This window comes from Notamacropus eugenii, chromosome 1, assembly GCF_028372415.1.
Source record: "Notamacropus eugenii isolate mMacEug1 chromosome 1, mMacEug1.pri_v2, whole genome shotgun sequence".
Taxonomy (NCBI): Eukaryota; Metazoa; Chordata; class Mammalia; order Diprotodontia; family Macropodidae; genus Notamacropus; species Notamacropus eugenii.
In genome coordinates, this window is record NC_092872.1 from 435,935,169 (window position 1) to 435,955,832 (window position 20,664).

Consider the following 20,664-nt stretch of genomic DNA (forward strand, 5'->3'; position numbering starts at 1 on the left):
TGAAGAATATTAGACTCAGGAGATGAGATTATCTTCATGGTTCTGCTATGAGTATTCTATAGGATCTTTGGTAAATCATTTCAGTTTTCTGGGTCCCAATTTCCTCATTTGTAATCATCTAAATTAGTTTCTGTGCTAATTCGCCAGGGTTTTCTAAGTACACCATACTATTGACTGCAAATAGGAATAATTTTGTGTCTTTTCAGTTTATACTTACATTTTACATTTTGTTCTCATGTTCTAATACTTTTATAATTATGTCTAATAAAAGTGAGGAAGGAGTGGAAAGAGTGAAAAGCATTGCATTAACCTTTTTTATATTAGAAAAGCTTCTAGTTTTTCTCAGTTGCAGACAATGTTAGTGCTTACATGCTTTGAATCATATTTAGAAAGAGTTCATTCTCATTTATGCTTTTTTTGAATTTTTAACATATGGGTGCTTTTTTGTTTAAAGGGTAGTAATTTATGAAAGGCTACTTTTGTAGCTTAGAGTCTTATATATTAGGGACTGCAGTTACATCAGAATGAAGCAATAAGGAAGAGAGAAAGCAAACCAGGAAGTCAAGTGCTTCCCTCCTTCTTCTGGCTTACACAGGCTAACATATTTGCACCTCATGCTCTAAATCCTCTTCCAATGTATCATTCCATGTTGTAATATTTTTTCTACCTATAACATTTTGGGTTCTATAGCCAGTATTTTGACACTTCCCAAATGATCCTGGACAAATCACGAAGACTCTTATGAGCCTTAGCATATTCGTATAAAAAATGGTTGCTTCTGTTTGTATGATTCTATTATCTATGCTCTAACATTCCATGTTCCAAGATCCTTTCCAACTCTTCTCTCTCTCTCTCTCTCTCTCTCTCTCTCTCTCTCTCTCTCTCTCTCTCTCTCTCTCTCTCTCTCTCTCTCTCTCTCTCTCTTCCTCTCCCTCCTCCCCTCCTCTTTCTCTGTGTCTGTCTCCCTCTCTCCAGAAAAAAACACCTGTGTGTATATTAGTGGACACAACATTTTGCCCTCTGCCAACCCTTGTAAAACAGGCAAATAAGAAAAATTGTTCTGGTAGTATGTGTACAACCATATCGAGTAATTTCTAAAAAATAAAAATCAGAAACCTTCTTTCAGGTCCTTACAATGTTATGGGAAACCTCAGATTGAAAACAAAATACCACCAAAAATACCTCTTTTTTTGTTCAGACCACCTTCAGTGAGTACCATCATAGGCCATTTTTAATTTCATCTGTTTAAATCGACTAGGCAGACTAGAATTTTTTAAAGCTATTTTTGCACTCTCACTCACTTGAACCCACATGTAAGTATAATTTTAGCCTACTTCTAAGCATCAATTCCTTCTTTTCCCACTCCCTACCACCTCACCACACACAGATACCAAATTTTTATCTCTTCCAAGGTCCTAGAACTTCGTTCCCATTCCATATGTATACATTTCCCCAAAAGAACTTCTGATACATCAAACAAGTGGCCCCTTTGGAGGTAAATAACCATGATATACATTTGCCATTAGCCTCTGGTATGAAACAATCCATCATGAGGGGTTAAGACTTGAGACAGTAGCATAATTTCATGAAAAGCAGTATGTAGAAATATGCAAAGAAGTATAACTGGAAGTCAGCAAACTTAGGCTCTAATACTGGCTCTGTGACCCTGAATAAATAAATTCCCCTCTTTGGAGTTCTATTTCCTAACAGTAAAATAAGAGGTTTTAGCTCGATGACTTCAGAAGTCATTCTGTAGTCTTAAGGCCTTAACCAGCTCTAACATCCTATGTTTTAATAATAATAATAAAAATGATAGCTATCATTTCTATAGCACTTTACAATTCGTAAGCTGATTTACAAATATTTTCATTTTACCCTCACAAAAATCCTGGTTAGTGGATGCTATTATCATTCTCACTTTACAGATGAGAAAGAGCAGATAGTTTACATTACTATATGTGTGGGCGCACGCACACACACACACACACACAAATACACATACACACATTTGTAGGGGTCTGATTAACTCGGAAGGAGAAACAATCTAGGGGTCGCTAGTGATTCAAAAAGCAAATAATATAGTGGATAAAGGATGGATCTTGGAGGTAGGGAGACCCAGATTAAAGAACTGCATCTAACCCATATAGATTACAATCGTAAGCAAGGAACTTAATCTTTGTTTACCCCAGTTTACCCATCTGTAAAATAGGTATTATAATAGTGCTAAAGATCAAATGAAATAATCATCGTAAATTGCTTAGTACCGTCCCTGGCATGTAGTAGATGCTATATAGATGTTAGCTATTATCATTATCATTACGTTACTTAACCTCTCTATGCCCCTGAATAGCTTTCTAAATTCTATGTTACTGATGAATCGTTAAACTCCATGGGTAGAGGAGGTATACCACACTGATCAAAGCACAGGTCTAGATTTTAAAAAATCAGTGAGCACCAGCATCACCAATATTAATAACAAGACTATTCATTTGTTACATTAATGTCAAGTCATTGGTTCAAGGTCTGATAACAGTAGCCTCATAGGCATGTCTGTGGCATTCTTTAAGACTATGTCAAGTCAAGATTTAGGGGCAAAAGCGGCACTCAAACTCAAGTCTCTTGACTTTCAGCCAAGAGGTGGTATGGGACATTTGGAAAGAGCACTAGATTTTGGTAAAGGAGAGGATTGGACTAGATGACCTCTAAGGCATCTTCTAGATTCTAATGAGCCAGTCTTCAGAGACAGTCAATCAGGGTGGTAAAATTGGATTTGCTTCTTGGGTATAGGGAGTGGGGTCAGAGCAGGAGCTGCTCGGGGAAGGTATCTGAGGGAGACAGAAGAGTATAGAAGAAGAATGGGAAATGGAGTTTATTTCCCAAAGCTGGTGCCAAAAATGAGCTCCAGTTCATCTGCTTCATTACATACTTATTGACCAATAACCAGCCCCTCTTGAGCTTCAAAACAAAGTAGATAGGACAGCAGAGTAATTGTTGATGGATTCTACACACCTTCTCCTGCATGGCTCTCCAACTTATGACTATTTTTCCCCTTCAAATCTACAAATCTACAAAATATTCATTTTCACAGAATTTAACCAGTCTTAGGTGATCATTTTGTATTTGTGTGGGTATTTGTATGTATGATCATAGCAAGATCTAACTTGAATCCATGTAAGATACCTTCCTTCTCACCCCCTAGTCTCACATGCCTTAGGTCTAGCACCTACCTATCAACAACTCTGAGTTCAATGTGACTCAGGAAGGCCTTTGGTTGGGAATTGCCAAGGACATTGTTTACTGACAACCGCCATACCCTTTCTTCCCCTTCTTTCCTCCCCCAAGGCCATAGGCCCTGGATTCCCTATGGACAACCTTGGGTTTCCTGCCCTACCTATGCAGCATATTGCCACAGATGTTCTTGGGCTGTACAGAGAGCTATACACTCTTAGTGTATAGAAACAGTGCAATGTACATAATAACCATTAATATCCTATATCCTTGCAGAGGAAAGCACCCTAGACTGGGGGTCAGAGAATCTGGGTTAGAATCCTGCCTCTGCCAGTTCACTGTCTGTGTGACCTTGGGCAAGTTACATGTTCTTTCTGGGCCTCGTTATCCTCATCTCTAAAATGAAGTAGATGATCTCTAACATTGCTTCCTTCCATAACCTTTAATTCTATGATTCCATACGCTATTATGAAGGCCCACTCAAGGGAGTAAGATTTGTTCCAACTCCATGAGCACCATGTGTTTTTCTGATTTAAATGAATATTTTCCATGGTAGCATTTCAGTTGGTGAAGCCCCTCTACCAGATACTCTATAGGATCTCATTCACACTTCAGGAATATAACTATTGTATTTTCCCAAGTCATCTCTCCTCTATTCATTCACTAAACAAACCATGCACTATTTTGGTGCTAGGGATGCAGTGACAAAATAAGCCAGTCCCTGTGTAATGTGTACTTTAGTAAGAGAAAACAGCGCAAACACAGATAAATACAGAAAAAGAAAATGCAAAATAATTCTGGGGATAGGGGAGGGCTAGTACCTATGGGGAGACACTTAGGTCTCACAGGGGAATATTCTCCAGGCTACACATCCCCATTCCCTTTACTGTTCTTCATAAGGCAGGGCTCCAGATCTATTCAGAAGCCTTGGGAGGAATGCTGTCCCCCAAATTACCAGACCTTCTTCCATCCTAGCTCTTGTACCTATCATTGATGGACAAATCATTGCGTAGAAGGATCTCACATTCTTATCACCACCAACAACTGGTGATCAACTGCCACTAATAGGTGGATAAACACAGGAACTCTGGGAGTGTCTGCACTACCTCTGCCCTACCCCAGACCACTGGCCCTTTTTAAAGCCCACGTCTCCCTGCCATTGTCTAGGGAAGTGGCTCCTGTGGAGAAGAGGGCAGCTATCCTTACTCACTCACCCACCCAACTGCTACTCACAAGATAGGCAAGCCAGCCTAGACAAATCAGCAGAGTACCCTGAGGGAGACACAGAAGATGGCATCTGTCAAGCAAGTCAAATTTCCACCAACCTGACCACTATCTCCCCTTAGACCTTGATGGGGATGGTCAGAGACCTTAACCCAAGAGCCTTGGGAATGGCAATACTCCAAACCCAGTGTCTGTAGCCATCATCCTGGAAAGCAATCCCTCTAGAGATACAGCCTGGTAACTTCATGACCCAAAAGAGGAAGCTCTTGTCACTAAATTACTTGGCATGGTCAAATGGTTCAACACCAGGCACTGATAGGATTTCACTGGTGAAAATGACGTTAAAGAAGAGGCATTAACATCTGCTTTGATGCTGCTCCCTAAGGACCACGAAGTCTTCCCATCAAAAAGCTGAAACTTTCCACGTGTTGTCTGCTCTCATTAGAATATGAGTCCCTTGAGAATGGGGGCTGTCTTAACTCTTTTTCTCTTTGTATACTCAGCACTTGGCATAGTGGCTTACATATAGTAAATGCCAACAAATGTTCCATTCATTCTTATCACTGTCGTTCCTAAAACATGTCATAACTGAACACAGTATTCAACATGTGGGCTGACCTGTACAGAATTCAGAGAGGCCACAGCCTTCTTATTCCCAAGCTCTCTTCATTCAGCCTTAGATCAAGGGGTGCCATCATTCACTCACAGCTTAACCTCCTGCAATCTGGTTAGCACCTCTACAGCCATCAAAGGACACTGAGTACCTCCTGTCCATAAAAACTTTTTGTCCCAGTCCTTATCACCTCTGAAGCATTTGACAGTGGCAGCCACTGCCTTTGTCTTAAAATTACAGTCTCCTTTGGCCCCATTTTTCTCTGACCAGTTGGGTCACTTTTTCTTCTCTTTCATTGACTTCACATTGTCTCCCGACCTTTGAAATAAGACCCATTTCTCAGTCCTCAGCCTTCTCTCTGTTGTGAATGTACATACTTCTTTTCCTGGGCTTTCTGTAGTTCCTAAGGATTCCTTCATTTGATTTCTCTCTGCCTTCTTCTAGCCTAACACATTCATTTATAAACTCCCACTCAAGGCCCCTGAACTGTATATTTTCTAGCTTTAGTCCAGCTTTGGCAGTAATCATATAAAACAAAACGGCCCCCTTTAAAAAAAAAAAGATTGTTACCAGAGTGTCTACCTCCCATACTGCCAGCCCAGGTTATAACCTCTGTTCTGCTTATATGGTGACTAGCTCTTGGCTGCCAACTTCAACTTGCCACCCACTTTGCTTGAACCAGTGAAGCTCATGGGTGCCATAACTCCAGACCCCTTACCCTGGCTTCAGACTCCCAATTTCCAATGTGGCCACAGGTGACAACCAAAATAAGACTAACTTCTCAGATTAACCTCTTGTCTTTCACCTTTCCTTTCCTTGATTCTCTTAGCCCAGAGTGTTTACTTTTCTTTATGTTGCTTTCCTTGCCCATGGTCCTGATAAAATATTTAGAAGAAACACTGTTTACCAGGTGCCATTTACATTCCAGTTTTCTTCCTTCAGACTCCTTCTCTCCATTAAAAAAAAGGCAGAAAGAGTCCACATTTTCTTTGTTTAGTATAAAACTGGGAGATCTCCAGCCCCTTCTGTGATGCTGCATTAGCAGTATTTATGCCTTCCAATGTGGTAAAAGGAGACAGCTGGTGAGGCTGAACTCCCTGACTCTGATTTCTGCTTGTCTTCCATTGCCTTTTTTTACATTCCTTAGAGAGATCAGAGATTCTGGAGTTAAGCTTCAAGGTACGATCTGGGCCCTCCCCCCCACCACGAGGTAGTGAAATGAATCCTCAACTTGGAATTGAGCACAAACCCCAACTCTGCCACTTACTAGCTGTGTGACCTAGGGAAAATCTCTTAACCTCTCTGGGTTTCAACTTCCTTATCTCTAAAATGAGGGGCTTGGACCAGATGACCTTCTAAGATGGCTTCCAGCTGAAAATTTATCAAGATCTTTTTATCTTCACTTTAAGAAAAATCTTCAGTAAGTGGGTAACTAGGACAGGCCCATAACAAAATTGTTATCAAGGTTAAAAAGTAGTCAATATCCTTTCCCTACAACAAATCCTCTTAAAACTCTCTCCTTGATCTCCCAAATCCTCAAACTATGTCAGGTACTCTGGAGCTGCTCGTTTAGTTACATCTACTGAATTTGACCTTTCCCTACCATACCTTATGGTCTAGACTTTTTCCAACTTCATCTTTCATAACAAATTTATCTTTCCTGTGTTTAATTACTTTTAATCTCTTTTTCTTGGGAAGTTTTAGTTAGCTATTACAACTTGGGTATCTGTAGCTAACAGTGGTACGTGTGGTGTGGTATGCAAACACACATATACCTATATTTTATATCTACATATATATGCGTGTGTGTATGTGTATATATGTCTGGATGTATATATTTCAGTTACAGTTGGGCCAGACTTTAAAACCCAGAAGGGTAGACTGGAAGTGACCTTCAAAGTTATTCTTGTCCAACCTTATCATTTTAGAGATGAGAAAAATGAAGAATCAGAGAGGTGACATGATTTGCCCAAGGATACTCAGTAACTCATTGCTACAGTCAGGATAAGAAACCAAGTTTATTTACTCTTATTCCAGGGTTCTTCCCCTTATACCATATTAGCTAGGTAGCATAATGGATAGAGTCACAGATTAGGACTCAGGAGGATGTTAGTTCAAATCCAGCCTCAGACATTAGGTATATGACCCTGGACAAATCACTTAACCTATCTGTCTCATCTGTAACATGAAGATAATAATAATAGTTCCTGACTCACAGGGTTGTTGTGAGAATCAAGTTAATCAATGTTTGTGAAGTGTTTACAAACCTTCAAGTATTATATTTGTGTTAACTATTGGTGTTAATATTATCATCATAAGCTCAATCAGATCTCTGATCAAGATGTAACCACAGGTGAATGAATAAGCATCTATGAGATGCAATAGAACTCTCTAGGGGCTTGGATTTCCTCATTATTCTCTTGGGGCTCCTATTATCTTCTGACAGCTTCTTGGATAGTAGCTACACCTTTGCTGTCCAGTTTCTTGGAGGAAGGCACCCAAGATCACTGGCTAGGGGAGCCTGGGGTGTCACAAAATATAGTCAACTGGCAAGAAATACCACATAGGCAGGAATATGGACTTCATATGAATTTTTAATGCACAGAACAGCCTGTCAGGACCTCTGCCGGGGTGGGTCTGTGAGCAGTAGGAAGAGGCAGGAGTTCTGCAAGTGGGAGAGCATTAAAAAAAAATCCTCACTGGGAAAATTGTCAGGTCTACTTTAGGGAGATGGCTACAGCCAAACGGGCTGTCCTGTGCTCTGAGGCCTGGGTGGAAAGGCAGAGTAGGAGGAGGTGAAGGGAGACCACAGAGAAAGAATTGCTGAAACCAGTTAAAGTCAAGGGGAAAGGGAGGGAAGGGTAATATGTGGCCCCCATCAGAATGCTCTCATTTCAGGATTTCTGGAGTCCATAAGAAAAAGGTTTTAAAAAGGTGAGACTTTATGACAGAGTCAAATAATGTCTCAAAAAAGAAAGAAAGAAAATAATGGATGATCCCGGCTGCTACCTAAGGTCCCTTCAACTGTCCATGGGAGAAAGTCTGACTTGACCTTTGTGACTCCTTCAAGTCACCACCCTGTCCCAAACCCCACCCAGGATCCAGGTTCCTCATGTGTCCTTCTGTCTCTTGTACTCTGAGAGTCTCTGCTCTTGGCCATCCAAAGCCTGAGGCCAGTCTTCTCTCTCACCGCCCCTTGGAATCACCATACGTGTTGCGTGCCATGGAGACCATCTTCTCCTCACATGTGACTTTGGTGTCCTTGAGGATGCTATACCAGACCATGCCAGCTGGCCGTACCTCTTCACTTCGGCAGAAGAGGTAGGGGATGGTGTCCACACGGCTCTGGATGTAGGCGCTACGCAGGAGGGTAGAGCAGTGGCTGCTGACCTTCTCCAGCCTCCTCAGGATCAGGTGGGCTTTCCTGAAAGGCAGGAGGAAAGAGCAGTTGGAGGACCAGGAGCCCCAAGTTCTGCTAGCACAGAATCATGGGATTACAGGATTTTGAGTTGGAAAAAGTTTTAGAATGGTCACTGATACTTCGCCATGCCTCTTGAAGTCCTACACACACTGGAAAATCACCAGGCTTTATTCACATTGGAAGGAACTTTGGGTTATCATTTAGTTTAGCTCCCTCATTTAGCAGAAGTGGTAACTGAGACATGAATAGGTTAAAAGACTTGCCTGAGGTCACACAGGTAATGAATCAGTGGCAGAGTAGGGATTTGACCCTAAATCCCCTGATGCTAAATCTAGTATTCTTTCCTCTACCCCATGTTGTCTTTCGTTCTTAAATCAAAAACCCCACTTTTGTCACCTACTAGTCTCAGGCAAGTTATTTCACCTATATGGCCTTTCATTTTCTCATCTATAAAATGGAAATACTAATACTTGCCCTGTATACCTTATGTGGATCACAGGATGTTAGAACTGGAAGGAACTCTGATCACTGAATTTAGTCACTAATTTTACAGTTGAGGAAATAGTTTCAATCCTGGCTCTGCCGCTTGCTACCCATGTGACTTTAAGGCCCAGAGAGGTTAAGGAAGTTATTTAGTTTCATAAGCTGTAAAATTTTTTAGGAGTGAGATAGACAGTTGAACTAGATGACACTAGGTCTCTCCCAACCCTGGATCTATGCTTCTATGTGTCTCATGAAGACCATCTTCTGACATGTGACACAGGCTCCTTAAGGATGCTATATCCAATCATGCAACTGAAGAGATGGGTCTCTAAGTCCCCTTCTAACTCAAAATCCATGCTCCTATGACTTCCAAGCCTAGAGGGGTAAAGTCACTTGCCCAAGATTATCCCCAGAGCAGAACTAGATCAGAATGCCAATCTCTAATTGCCATTCTAATGCACATCCCTTGTGTGATAAGCTGATGTATGGAAAAGTACTTTGAAAACTACTAATTACCATGTCAAGGTAAAGGATTTTTATTAACATTGAAGAGTAAGGAATTTGATATGTTTGCTATTGATTGTATAAAGGCAGTTTTTTCATTTGTTCTCAACTTGCCTTTTTATGATCTAAGAGTTCTCCAATCCTACTTCTACTCTTCCAGGATTTCGGGGAACAAATCCATGTTTGCTCTCCCAAAGTGAAAAAAAAAATCACAATATGAGAGGCAGTGCTTTGGAACACAGAACATCAAAGTTGTAAAAAAAATCCCTGTAACACAGGTCAAAACAGAAGAGAAAATGAAAGGAAACTTAGAGGTCATGTAGCCCAACACCATTAGGTGTCAAAGGAAGAAACCCAGGCCCTGAGTTTAATCATTTGACCAAGATGATCCGGAGTCAGGATTTTAAACTAGGTCTTCTGTCTCTTCAATCCACTGCTTTTTCCACTTTTTCCCTCATGATTTTATTTTACAATTCCATGAGTATTTATTAAATGCCTGCTATGTGCAAAGTATTGTACTAGACACTAGGGACATATAGACAAAATGGAAAATAGTCCCTGATCTCATGTAACTTATGTTTTATTGGAAGATAGAATATAGTCAATACAAAATAATTTGAGAAGTGATTGAACACTAACAACTGGGGACAATAGGGAAGATCTCCATCCAGAGGTGGCACGGGAGTTAAGTCTTGCAATAAGCTAAGGCAGAGGTAAGAAAGCAATGTATATCAGCCATGTGGAACAGGCTTTGCAGAGGTTGGAAGTGGAAGGGGAAATGTTCAATTCAGGAACAGCAAAGCAAGGAAATTGTTGGTTTCAATGTAGAGTGTGTGAAGAGTGTCTGAGTATCCTTCAACACCAGGCTCCCTTGGCCCTGAATTCAGAAGTCTGAGAAAGGAGGCTTGGAGAGGTTGGTCTTTAACCATCTGTTCAGTTGGGGAGGGGCTGGGTAAGGAACCTCAAAGTCGGCACTCAATAAAGATTTATCGATTGTTTAATCATGTAATAACTTCAGGATGTTGAAGGGCTTCTCTGCCCAGCCAAACTCACTTACTTCATGGTTGCCAGAGCCTAGATTTGCTCATGGAGTTGAATGCTTTTGTTAGGTCATTGAACACAGCATTCCCCCTAAACGCTAACCCTTCCTGGAGACTCTTAAGAGAGCACAAGTTGCTCCGCCCTGGGCCATTATACTCTATACCAGCCTTGTCACAGCCTCTATTTATAGCAGTCAGAGGTATGGAGGAGGAGGAGAGAGGAAGGAGGGGTTAGGTATTGTTCCAATATTCTCACCTCATTACTTACTCCCACTGGCAAAATGTTCACACTATACCTGGTGGACTGGGGAGGATGGGAACTGTGCTGGATGTTGGGACTAGGGAAGGAGAGAGACTGAATAGGGAGTTGTTTAATTAGGAAAGCTTTAGGGAATTTCAACCTTGGATCTAAGCACTCTAGTATTTTTCTGACATCTTCAACACAGTCCCACTGATTGAGATTCTGAGACAGAAACCTCCCAGCTTCAGAGAAGCCAGCGCTCCAGATTAAAGTAGGGGGGAGGATATGTGAAGGGACTGACATCAAGCATTTGTGGGGTCTGTGCAGCTCTCTCCCTGGCTTTGAACGGCTCTTATGTTATTCTCTCTTTGCCTCAGATGATTTGAAAAGCTTGCTGGCCCTGACTCCCTCTCCGTCAAAGCTGAGTCTTTCCCTCCCAAAATAACTCGGGGCCAGAATGACTCTTCCCACTGCAGACAAGATCGAGGGACAGGGACTGTGTCCCGCTGTGACATTACAAGTGCATCTGCTGTATCTTATGTGGATCACAGGATGCTGGAATCATGGATTTAGGACTGAAAGGGACCTTAGAGGTCATTTAATCCAACCCTCTCATTTTACAGAGGAAGAAATTGAGGCCCAGAGAGTTTAACTGACCAGCCTAAAGTAACACAGGCAGCAAATGGTAAAGCCAGCATTTGAACCCAGGTGTATTGTTCTAAACCAAGCAACTAAACCACATAACAGCTAACATTTATAGAATTTTAGAAAGTGCTTTACACATATTATCTCATTTGATCCTCCTAACAATTCTGTGGGGCAGGTTTTATTATTGGAGCCATTTTACTGATGAGGAAACTGAGTTTTAGGGGCTCAGCATCTTGCCTAGAGTCCCACAGGCACTATGAGTCTGAGATAGGATTTGAATGCATCTTTCTGATTCCCAGTCCAGTACTCCATCTTATTATACTACCCAGCTGCCCTCAGTTTTAGAGGGCTAATGAATGAGTGATTTCTTTGCTTTTGTAGTTTCAGGTAATAGTAGCAGGTTACATTTCTGTTCTCTACACATTTGTTTACAAAGCTTTTTTGAATGTGTTATTTCATTTGAACATAAGTAACTATGAGCTGGCAGGACAGGGATTATTAGATCCATTTTATAGATGAGAAAACTGAGGGCAAGAAAGGTCAAATGATTTGGCCAAAGTCACACTGAGAGTAAGTAACTGAGGAATTATTTGAACTCAAATCCTTTGACTCCAAATGTAGTTCTATGAAGCCTTTCATATGTTGCTTCACATGTCTAATAAGTATTTTTGGAAGTCTAAAAAATATGCCACTTTCTGCTGACAGGCTCTGTTCTAGCTATGCCTGACTGCCTTCCAGCCCAACACTGCCACCCTTCCTGGTTTTCTGGGATGCTCCCCCCAATCTGAAAACTTCCTTTCTAAAACTTTATTGGATGTGTTTACTTGTGACATCAGAGGAAACTAGCTGTCTCAGTGCATACAATGAGAAGTCTGGAGTCAGGAAGACCCAAGTTAAAATCCAGCCTTAGAGACTTACTAGTTGTGTGACCCTGGGCAAGTCACTTAACCTTGTTTGCCTCAGTTTCCTCATCTGTAAAATGAGCTGGAGAAGGAAATGGCAAACCACTCACTCCAGTATATTTGCAAGAAAACTCTATGGGCATTATTGGTGTGATATGGTCCATATGGTCCACAGGAATCATGAGGAATCAGACATGACTAAACAACCACTTGTATCATCATACTTGGGAAGCTAGTCGGACAAAACTCAATGGGTTGGCCCAGATATCATTTACTGAATAACTGGAGAACTGACCAAGGCTAATGTGGGAATGTGGAAAGGAGGGCATGTGAGCTGGATTAGCAAAGTCCTTTCTCCTTTTCCCATGGCCAAGATCATAATACCATATACCTGACTGTCCTTGTGGCTGTATCCTTCTCATGCAGGGAGCAAAGTGGATCTTAGTATTTGATCAGTCTACTACATTCTGACTCCATCCAGAATCCCTGCAATTCAGGGTCACAGGATGACTAGGCCAAAGTATCCTTCCCTAGCTACTACTTTCTGCTTCCTTATCCACATTAGCCTTAGCCCATTCATGTCCATATGCAATCTTCTCTACCCCTTCCTCCACTTTATTAAACTGCCACTCACATCATATCTATCATTCTCATGCACTTGCTATTTACTTGTAATTATGGAAACCTGGCTTTTCCTGGAGGAGGATGTATCCTGGTGGTCCCTCTCCAGCACTATGTGTACCTTCATTCATGCTCTCACATTTGGCCAGGAGGAAGACTAGGAGTAGGGAGGCTTCTTATTCCTGACAGCCACTTTCAGATTCTCCCCCTAATGTGATCACTCAGTAGTGCAGTGATTCTTTGAGTCATTCCATCCAGATTATATTACCCTATCTAGATTCCAACAGATTTCTAGGCAGTTAGGTTTAGGAATAGAACACTGGGCCTGGACTCAGGAAGACCTGAGTTCAAATCCAACCTCAGAAACTTTTTAGCTGTGTGACCCTGGGGAAGTCATTTAATCTTTGTCTGCTTCAGTTTCCTTTATTATAAAAATGGACAAAATAGCATTTACCTCACAGAGTTACTGTGACAATGAAATCAAATATCTATAACACACTTAGTACAATGCTTAGAATATAGTAGGTGCTTAATAAATGCTTATCCCTTTCCCCAAGGCAGTTCTTAATTGACCTCCAGGCCATTCTCCTTTTTTTTCTCTCTGAGACCTTAGGAGTACTTGACTCTGAATCTTTCTCTCCTCCTAACACATGCCTTGTGTACTTCACTTTACATCCTGATATCCCCTCAAATGCTGGCTTTCCAGTTTATCAACCTTTTATCATTTCCATGATCTGAACCTTTAGCCACACATAGGTCTGGACATATTTCTAAATTGAATTTAGTAAACATTTATTAAACACCTACTATATGCTAAGCACTGCTAAGCTCAAGGGACACAGATAAAAAAAAAAGATAGTCCCTGCCCTCCCTGGAGGAGCTTATAATATGCCAAGAGAAAACAAGAAGAAAGGGGGCACTGGGACATCATGATGGTGGAATTGGATCAACCTAGTGGAACTGAGAGAAAGTGGCTGGTTAAGATTGCTCTTTAAATGAAACCTTGGGAAAGAGTTTTTTCCTCTGCCCTCTCTATTCAGAGGCAGAGGGCTACTGAGAGTACTGATGAAGTGTGACTACCAAAGCAGGCACAATATCTGGGATAATGAGTTTCCTGGTAATGAGCTTTTCCTGGGTGCACAATTAGCCTAATATATTTCTCCTCTTATATACACAATTCAGGTATTTTTCTATCTGATCATAACCTTTCCTTCCTGATCCCTCCTAAGCCTTTTCTCAGTCCTCAAGGCAACCTCTAGTCACTCTCTTCCTCCCTCTTTTCTCAGGCCACCATGCTTGTTTTGACCTAACTTCTCTTTCTTCAGAACATCAGTCCCATAGTGAACGAGCTTAATTTTCTATTGTCTTCTATATTTGAGACCCATTCTTTCTCCAAACCTCTGTCCCACATCACTCCCACTATTCAGCTTCTCCATGCATACTACTGAATGTAAATGGAAGAAATCACACAACGATACTGACTGGATCCAGTACACGTTTCTATTTTGCAGTCTCACCTATCCCTTCGTTGCTACCTGCCAAAGTGTTGACTTTTCCCCAAATGACTTTCTATACCCCTCTGCATTAGATTATAAGCTCCTCAAAAGCAGGAACAGTTTTTGCATTTCTTTCTATTCCCAGTATTTAGCAGAGTCCCTGTCATACAGTAGGCATTTAATTAATATTTGCTGAATTGACTTCACTTAGAATCTTTTCTAAACATACCTTTCATTCCTTAATCCATCTATACAACCTATTCCCATTTTCTCTCAGAAGAGGACCTCACCAAAGACTTGCCTGAAAAAAAGTGAGGCCATTCATCATAATTTCCTTTCTCCTCCAATGCCTCATTCCAATATACCATCAACATCAATCATTTTCTCTTTCTTTGCTTCAGTCTCCAAAGAGGTGTCCCTTCTCCTTAAAAATACCAACCCCATACCACATCACCCCTATCATATTGGCTAACATGACAAAACAGGAAAATGATAAATGTTGGAGAAGATGTGAGAAAAATTGAACCACTAATGCATTGTTGGTAGACTTGTGAACTGATCCAACCATTCTGGAGAGCAATTCGATACTATGCACACAGGACTACAAAACTGTTTATACCTTTTGATCCAACAATACCACTTCTAAGTCTGTATCCCAAAGAGATTATAAAAATGGAAAAAGGACCCACATGTACAAAAATATTTATAGCAGTTCTTTTTGTAGTGACCATGAACTGGGACATTGAGGGCATGCCCATCAATTGGGCAATGAACAAATTGTGGTACATGAATGTAATGGAATACTACTGTTCCTAAGAAATGATGAGCAGGTGGATTTCAGAAAAACCTGGACTTCCATGAATTGATGCTGAGTGAAGTGAGCAGAACCAGGAGAACTGTGTACATAGAAACAGCAACATTGTACAACAACCAACTTTGATAGATTTAACTCTTCTCAGCAATGCAAGGAAGGATCTAAGACAGTTTCAGAAGACTCATAATGGAAAAGGCTATCCACATCCAAGAAAAGAACTATGGAGTCTGAATGCAGATTGAAGCATACTATTTTCTTTTTTTTTGTTTCTTTTTGTTTGTTTCTCCTTTCTCATGGTTTTTCCTTTTAGTTCTAATTCTTCTTTACAACATGACTAATGTGGAAGTATGTTTAATATGATTGTATATGTATATGGTGGTGCAGTGGATAGAGCACCAGTGCAGGAGTCAGGAGAACCTGAGTTCATATCTTACTTCAGACACTTGACACTCACTAGCTATGTGACCTTGGGCAAGTCACTTAACCCCAATTGCCTCATCCTGGGTCATCTCTAGTCATCCTGATGAATATCTAGTTACTGGATTCATATGGCTCTGGAGGAGAAGTGAGGCTGGTGACCTGCACAGCCCTCCCTCACTCAAAACAAAGTCAAGTGCAAGTCATGTCATTATTTCTCTGATGGCGTGGTCTTCTTCAGCAATGAAGGATGAACACACACACACATGTATAACCTATGTCAGACTGCATGTCATCTTGGTGAGGGGGATGAGGAGAGAGGGGGTGAAAATTTATAACCAAAATCTTATAGAAGTGAATGTTGAAAACTAAAAACAAATAAATTAATTTTTTAAAAAGAAAATACCAACCCCATTACTAGTATCCTGGATACTATCACCTTTTCTGCTCTTGGACCTTGCTCCTTTCATCATCCCCTCTTTTTCTCTCTAATTTTCAATCTCTCCTTATCCCCTGGCTTTTTCTAAACCACTTCTCCTCATCCTTAAAACAAACAAACAAACATAAAGTGCTAGGGAGAAAAAAGTTTCTCCAAGAAAAGAATGGTTAGCATGCCAGATGGTTCAATGAAGTCAAGGAGTAATCATCATCATCATCATCATATTTAAGAATTAATTAATTGGCGACTTGGAGAGAAATGTTTCAGTTCAGCAATGAAATGAGAAGTCATTCCAAGAGGTATTAAGAAGCAAATATAGTGGGGGGAAATGAGGCGGGGAGGGGGAGTAGTGGCAAGGAGTGTTCATTTTTTTTTTTTCCCTAGGAAGTTTACTGTAAAAAGGGAGAGATATAGTGGATGGTATTTTCAGGGAATGGTAAGATCAAGTGGAGGGTTTTTGCATTCAGACTCCATAGTTCTTTTCTTGGATGTGGATAGCCTTTTCCATTATGAGTCTTCTGAAACTGTCTTAGATCCTTCCTTGCATTGCTGAGAAGAGTTAAGTCTATCAAAGTTGGTCATTGTACAGTGTTGCTGTTTCTATGTACACAGTTCTCCTGGTTCTGCTCACTTCACTCAGCATCAATTCATGGAAGTCCAGGTTTTTCTGAAATCCACCTGCTCATCATTTCTTAGGAACAGTAGTATTCCATTACATTCATATGCCACAATTTGTTCATTGCCTAATTGATGGACATTCCCTCAATGTCCCAGTTCATGGTCACTACAAAAAGAACTGCTATGAATATTTTTGTACATGTGGGTCCTTTTTCCATTTTTATAATCTCTTTGGGATACAGACTTAGAAGTGGTATTGCTGGATCAAAGGGTATAAACAGTTCTGTAGCCCTGTGGGCATAGTATCAAATTGCTCTCCAGAATGGTTGGATCAGTTCACAAGTCTACCAACAATGCATTAGTGGTCCAATTTTTCTCACATCTTCTCCAACATTTATCATTTTCCTGTTTTGTCATGTTAGTCCCTCCCCCAAACACTTCTCTTTTGAAATTCTATAACTGATCTTCCTGGATGCCCTCTACTCTGTGGATTTTCATGACATTCTCTTCTGGTTCTCTTGCTACTCATTTGGTTGCTTATTCTCAAGCTCTTTTGCTAGATCATAATCCATATTATGGTCCTATCTGTGGGTGTAGCCTAAGTTTCTTTCCTAGATCTCTTCTTTTCTCTCTCTACACACTCACTTGATTACTCCATCAGCTTCCATGACTTTAATTACAATCTCTGGGTAGATAACTCCCACACCTGCTCATCTAGTCCTAGTCTCTCTCCTGATATTTAGTCTTGTGTTACCAATTGACCATTGGGTTTCTCAGCTTAGGTGGATGCCCTTTCAGCATCTCAAGCTCAATATTTCCAAATAGAATAAATTAGTCCCTCCTTCCCTGCCCCAAATCTAACCCATAGTATTTCAGAACTTCCCTATTTCTGTTTCTTAGTCATTCCAAGTTCTTCACAACCCAGTCCCCATCTTACCTTTCCAGTTTTATTAAATAAACCTCTCCTTCTACCTCCCTTTCATTCATTCAATTTATGATCTAGCCATCCTGGCCTTCTTACTATCATACATGACATTCTGCCTCCAATCTCTTTGCCTTGTCTGTGTCCCATTCCTGGGATGTATTCCCTCTTCATCTCTAGTTTTCTTCAAAACTCAGTTCAAGTGTTGGTTTTAGCACAGTGCTTGGCACAGAAGTGCTTACTACATGCTTGTTGACTGGCTGATTGCTTGACTCGATTACCTTTCCCCTAGTTATGCAATAGTAGAATACTATTCAATACTAAAGTTCAGATCTCTTCCCTCAGTGCTTACATGTCCCCCTTAAATTCCTCATGCAAAGGGATGAGCAGGATCTACAGCTAGGAGAAGTGAGAGGATAAGTCTTGGAGTCTCAATTTTTTCATCTGTAAAATGGGAATAAGGATAGCTGTGCTACTTACCTGACTCATTGTGCAGAAAGCATTTGGCATATCATGAAGATCTTTGTAAAATGGGAGTTACTAAGCGAGACCATTTAAAGGAAATCTCTAATGATAAAAAATTCAGGCAGAAGGGGATATGTATTTGGAGAAGAATCCCTGCTTGGTGACATTATAACCCACTGCACTGGAGGACCTCTACTTTACCTGTGAGGTTATAAAACTAGCTTTGAGAAGGAGGTGGAGATAATTTGAGTGATATTTGCTACCTTCTTTTCACTGAAAACTGGCCTGAAAAGTGCATTCATGTGCTGTCTCTGCCCTCAATTAAAACCACACAGGCAAATAAGTTACATTCCCCTCTGAGCTCCCCTTCAGCCCCTGCCCCGCCCCACTAGGAGTCAGTATTTGAACTCATTTAGCTAGATCTATTCCTTCCATCCTGGGGTTTCTCCATCTGCCAGAAAATTCCCTGTCTTGTTGAAACCAGGCATGCTCTGATGGTCACCAACAAGACTGACGATGAGGTAAGACTTTTAAGAGGCCTCATGGGAAATACTTTTCTTTGACTTTCTAAATTTATATGAAAATGGTAGAGGGTAGGGTGGAAAATAAGAGGATGATGATGCAGGAGAGGCAGTTTGGCATCTATCTGCTGCCATCATGAAGCTGCTTGGGAGGGGACAGGGACAGCCATAAGCTTGGATGTTAGTGGGTGAGTGGGGTGAAGGAGACATTGAATGAAGTGAAAAGATGTTGGAAACATGAGGGTGTATTTTGGAGCAGTTTTTCTGATAGCCCTTTTAGGTATTACTAAAGTTGAGATGAAAAGGATTAAAGTCAAGTTCTTTCAGGATGTCATGAGTCAGCTATGTAATTATAGTCCTATAGTAAACCTTTAGAAGAACGGGGATCAAGGTCCCTAGGTTCACACAGACCTCTCTCAAGTGGCCTTGGACATAATGTGTTCCTAATTTTCTTGGCTATGATAATAGCTAAAAAAGCACATTGCTAAGGAATGATCTTTCAAAGAAGAGAAAATTAAAATGAGTGTGACCAGCACAAAGACTGAAATGAACAAAACTAGCAATATTTTCTGCTTGATTTGCTACAGCCTCAGTGGGCACATTTGTGTGTGAGAATAGGAGGCAAGTGAAATGCAAAGTCTCAATAGTAACCCAATAAAATAATAACTTCAGTTGTTCACTTGTTTCAGTCATGTCCAATGCTTTGTGACCTCATTTGGGGTTTACTTGCCAGATGTTGGAGTGGTTTGTCATTTATTTCTTCAACTTATTTTACAGATGAGGAAACTGAGGCAAACAGGGTGAAGTGACTGGCCCAGGGTCATACAGCTATGAAGTGTCTGAGTCAGGATTTGAACTTGGGAAGACAAGTCTTCTTGACTCCAGGCTTGGCATTCTATCCACTAGGACCAAATGTAAAGGTCTCTGGATTTAAAGCCCTTCACAAACTGTACCCAACCTACTTTCCTTATTACACACTACCATTCTTTACAAATTCTAAAAATAGCTACAGTGGTCTTTTTGCTGTCCCACCTGAATGGAATGGCACTCCATCTCCCATCTCCTGGCTTTTGCACTGGCTGAAGTATATTCTTTCCCTATTCCCCATCTCTGCCTCTTAGAATTCATAGGGTCTTATAAGACTTAGGTTAGGCACCACTTTCTGTAGAAAGCCTTTCCTGATCTTCACAGCTACTTAGTACCACTCCTATAATTATCTAGTATTTATTATGCTTGTATTTTACGTATACAAATTTACATTTACATGTGTATATTGATTTCTCTGATAGAATGTAAGTACTGGGATAGCAGGGGTTGTTTCATTCTTGCTTTTGTATCTCCAGTGCCTAGGACAGTGCCTCCTACAGGAGAGACATTTAACAAATGCTTAGGGATTGACTGGTTTCTGCTACATCGTAACTGTCTGTCAAGCAGAGAAGGGTTCAGTCTTCCCCTGGAGATTGTGTTCCTTGATCGTTAACCCAAAAGAAAGTTTGAATGTAAGGAGCTATTGAATGGAAACTGGAACTTTAGATAGGGACTTATATCCCAAATCCTTAATGTCTGGAGTATGGAAAGAAAAATTCTTCTTAGAGATATCTAGTATTTTGTCTTATAAAGTAGGAGTAAATGGTTATAACATTTCAGTGCTTGAAAAAATCTTAAATGTACACAAATCTGGTGCAGTCTCTAGATTTGTACTGTCCCCATTTTATGGATGGTAAAATCAATGACCAGGAAAGAGAAGTGAGTTATCCAAGATCACACAGCAAGTCATGGGCAGAGTGAGATCTCCTGATTTCTAACTTAATATCTGGACTTTTTACCTCTCTTCCTGAGAAACATGACCAGCTGCTATCGCCTTGAAAGGCCACAGGGAGAAACCCAGAAAGTGTGAGGAAAGGGCAGAATAAAAAACAACTCGGAATTGAGTATACTTCTCATAGTATGCTGAGAGAGGAAAAAAGGAAGAAGTGGAGAGAAAGAAAGAATGAGTCTGCCTGGTACAAGCTGGATAATATATTGTCATACAGATCTTGCATTGCCA

At 40.7% G+C, this 20,664-nt stretch overlaps 1 protein-coding gene across 1 annotated transcript in view; it reads right to left on the reverse strand.

Annotated features, from left to right (window-relative positions):
- Positions 1-7,641: 7,641 nt before the first annotated feature.
- ASTN2 (astrotactin 2) overlaps positions 7,642-20,664 on the reverse strand; it is a 1,124,306-nt gene continuing 1,111,283 nt past the window's right edge. Inside the window, exon 23 of the mRNA XM_072631748.1 lies at positions 7,642-8,489. Within this exon, the coding sequence (XP_072487849.1) occupies positions 8,252-8,489 (238 nt within the window). The 3' untranslated portion in view covers positions 7,642-8,251. The remainder of the gene's footprint in view (positions 8,490-20,664) is intronic.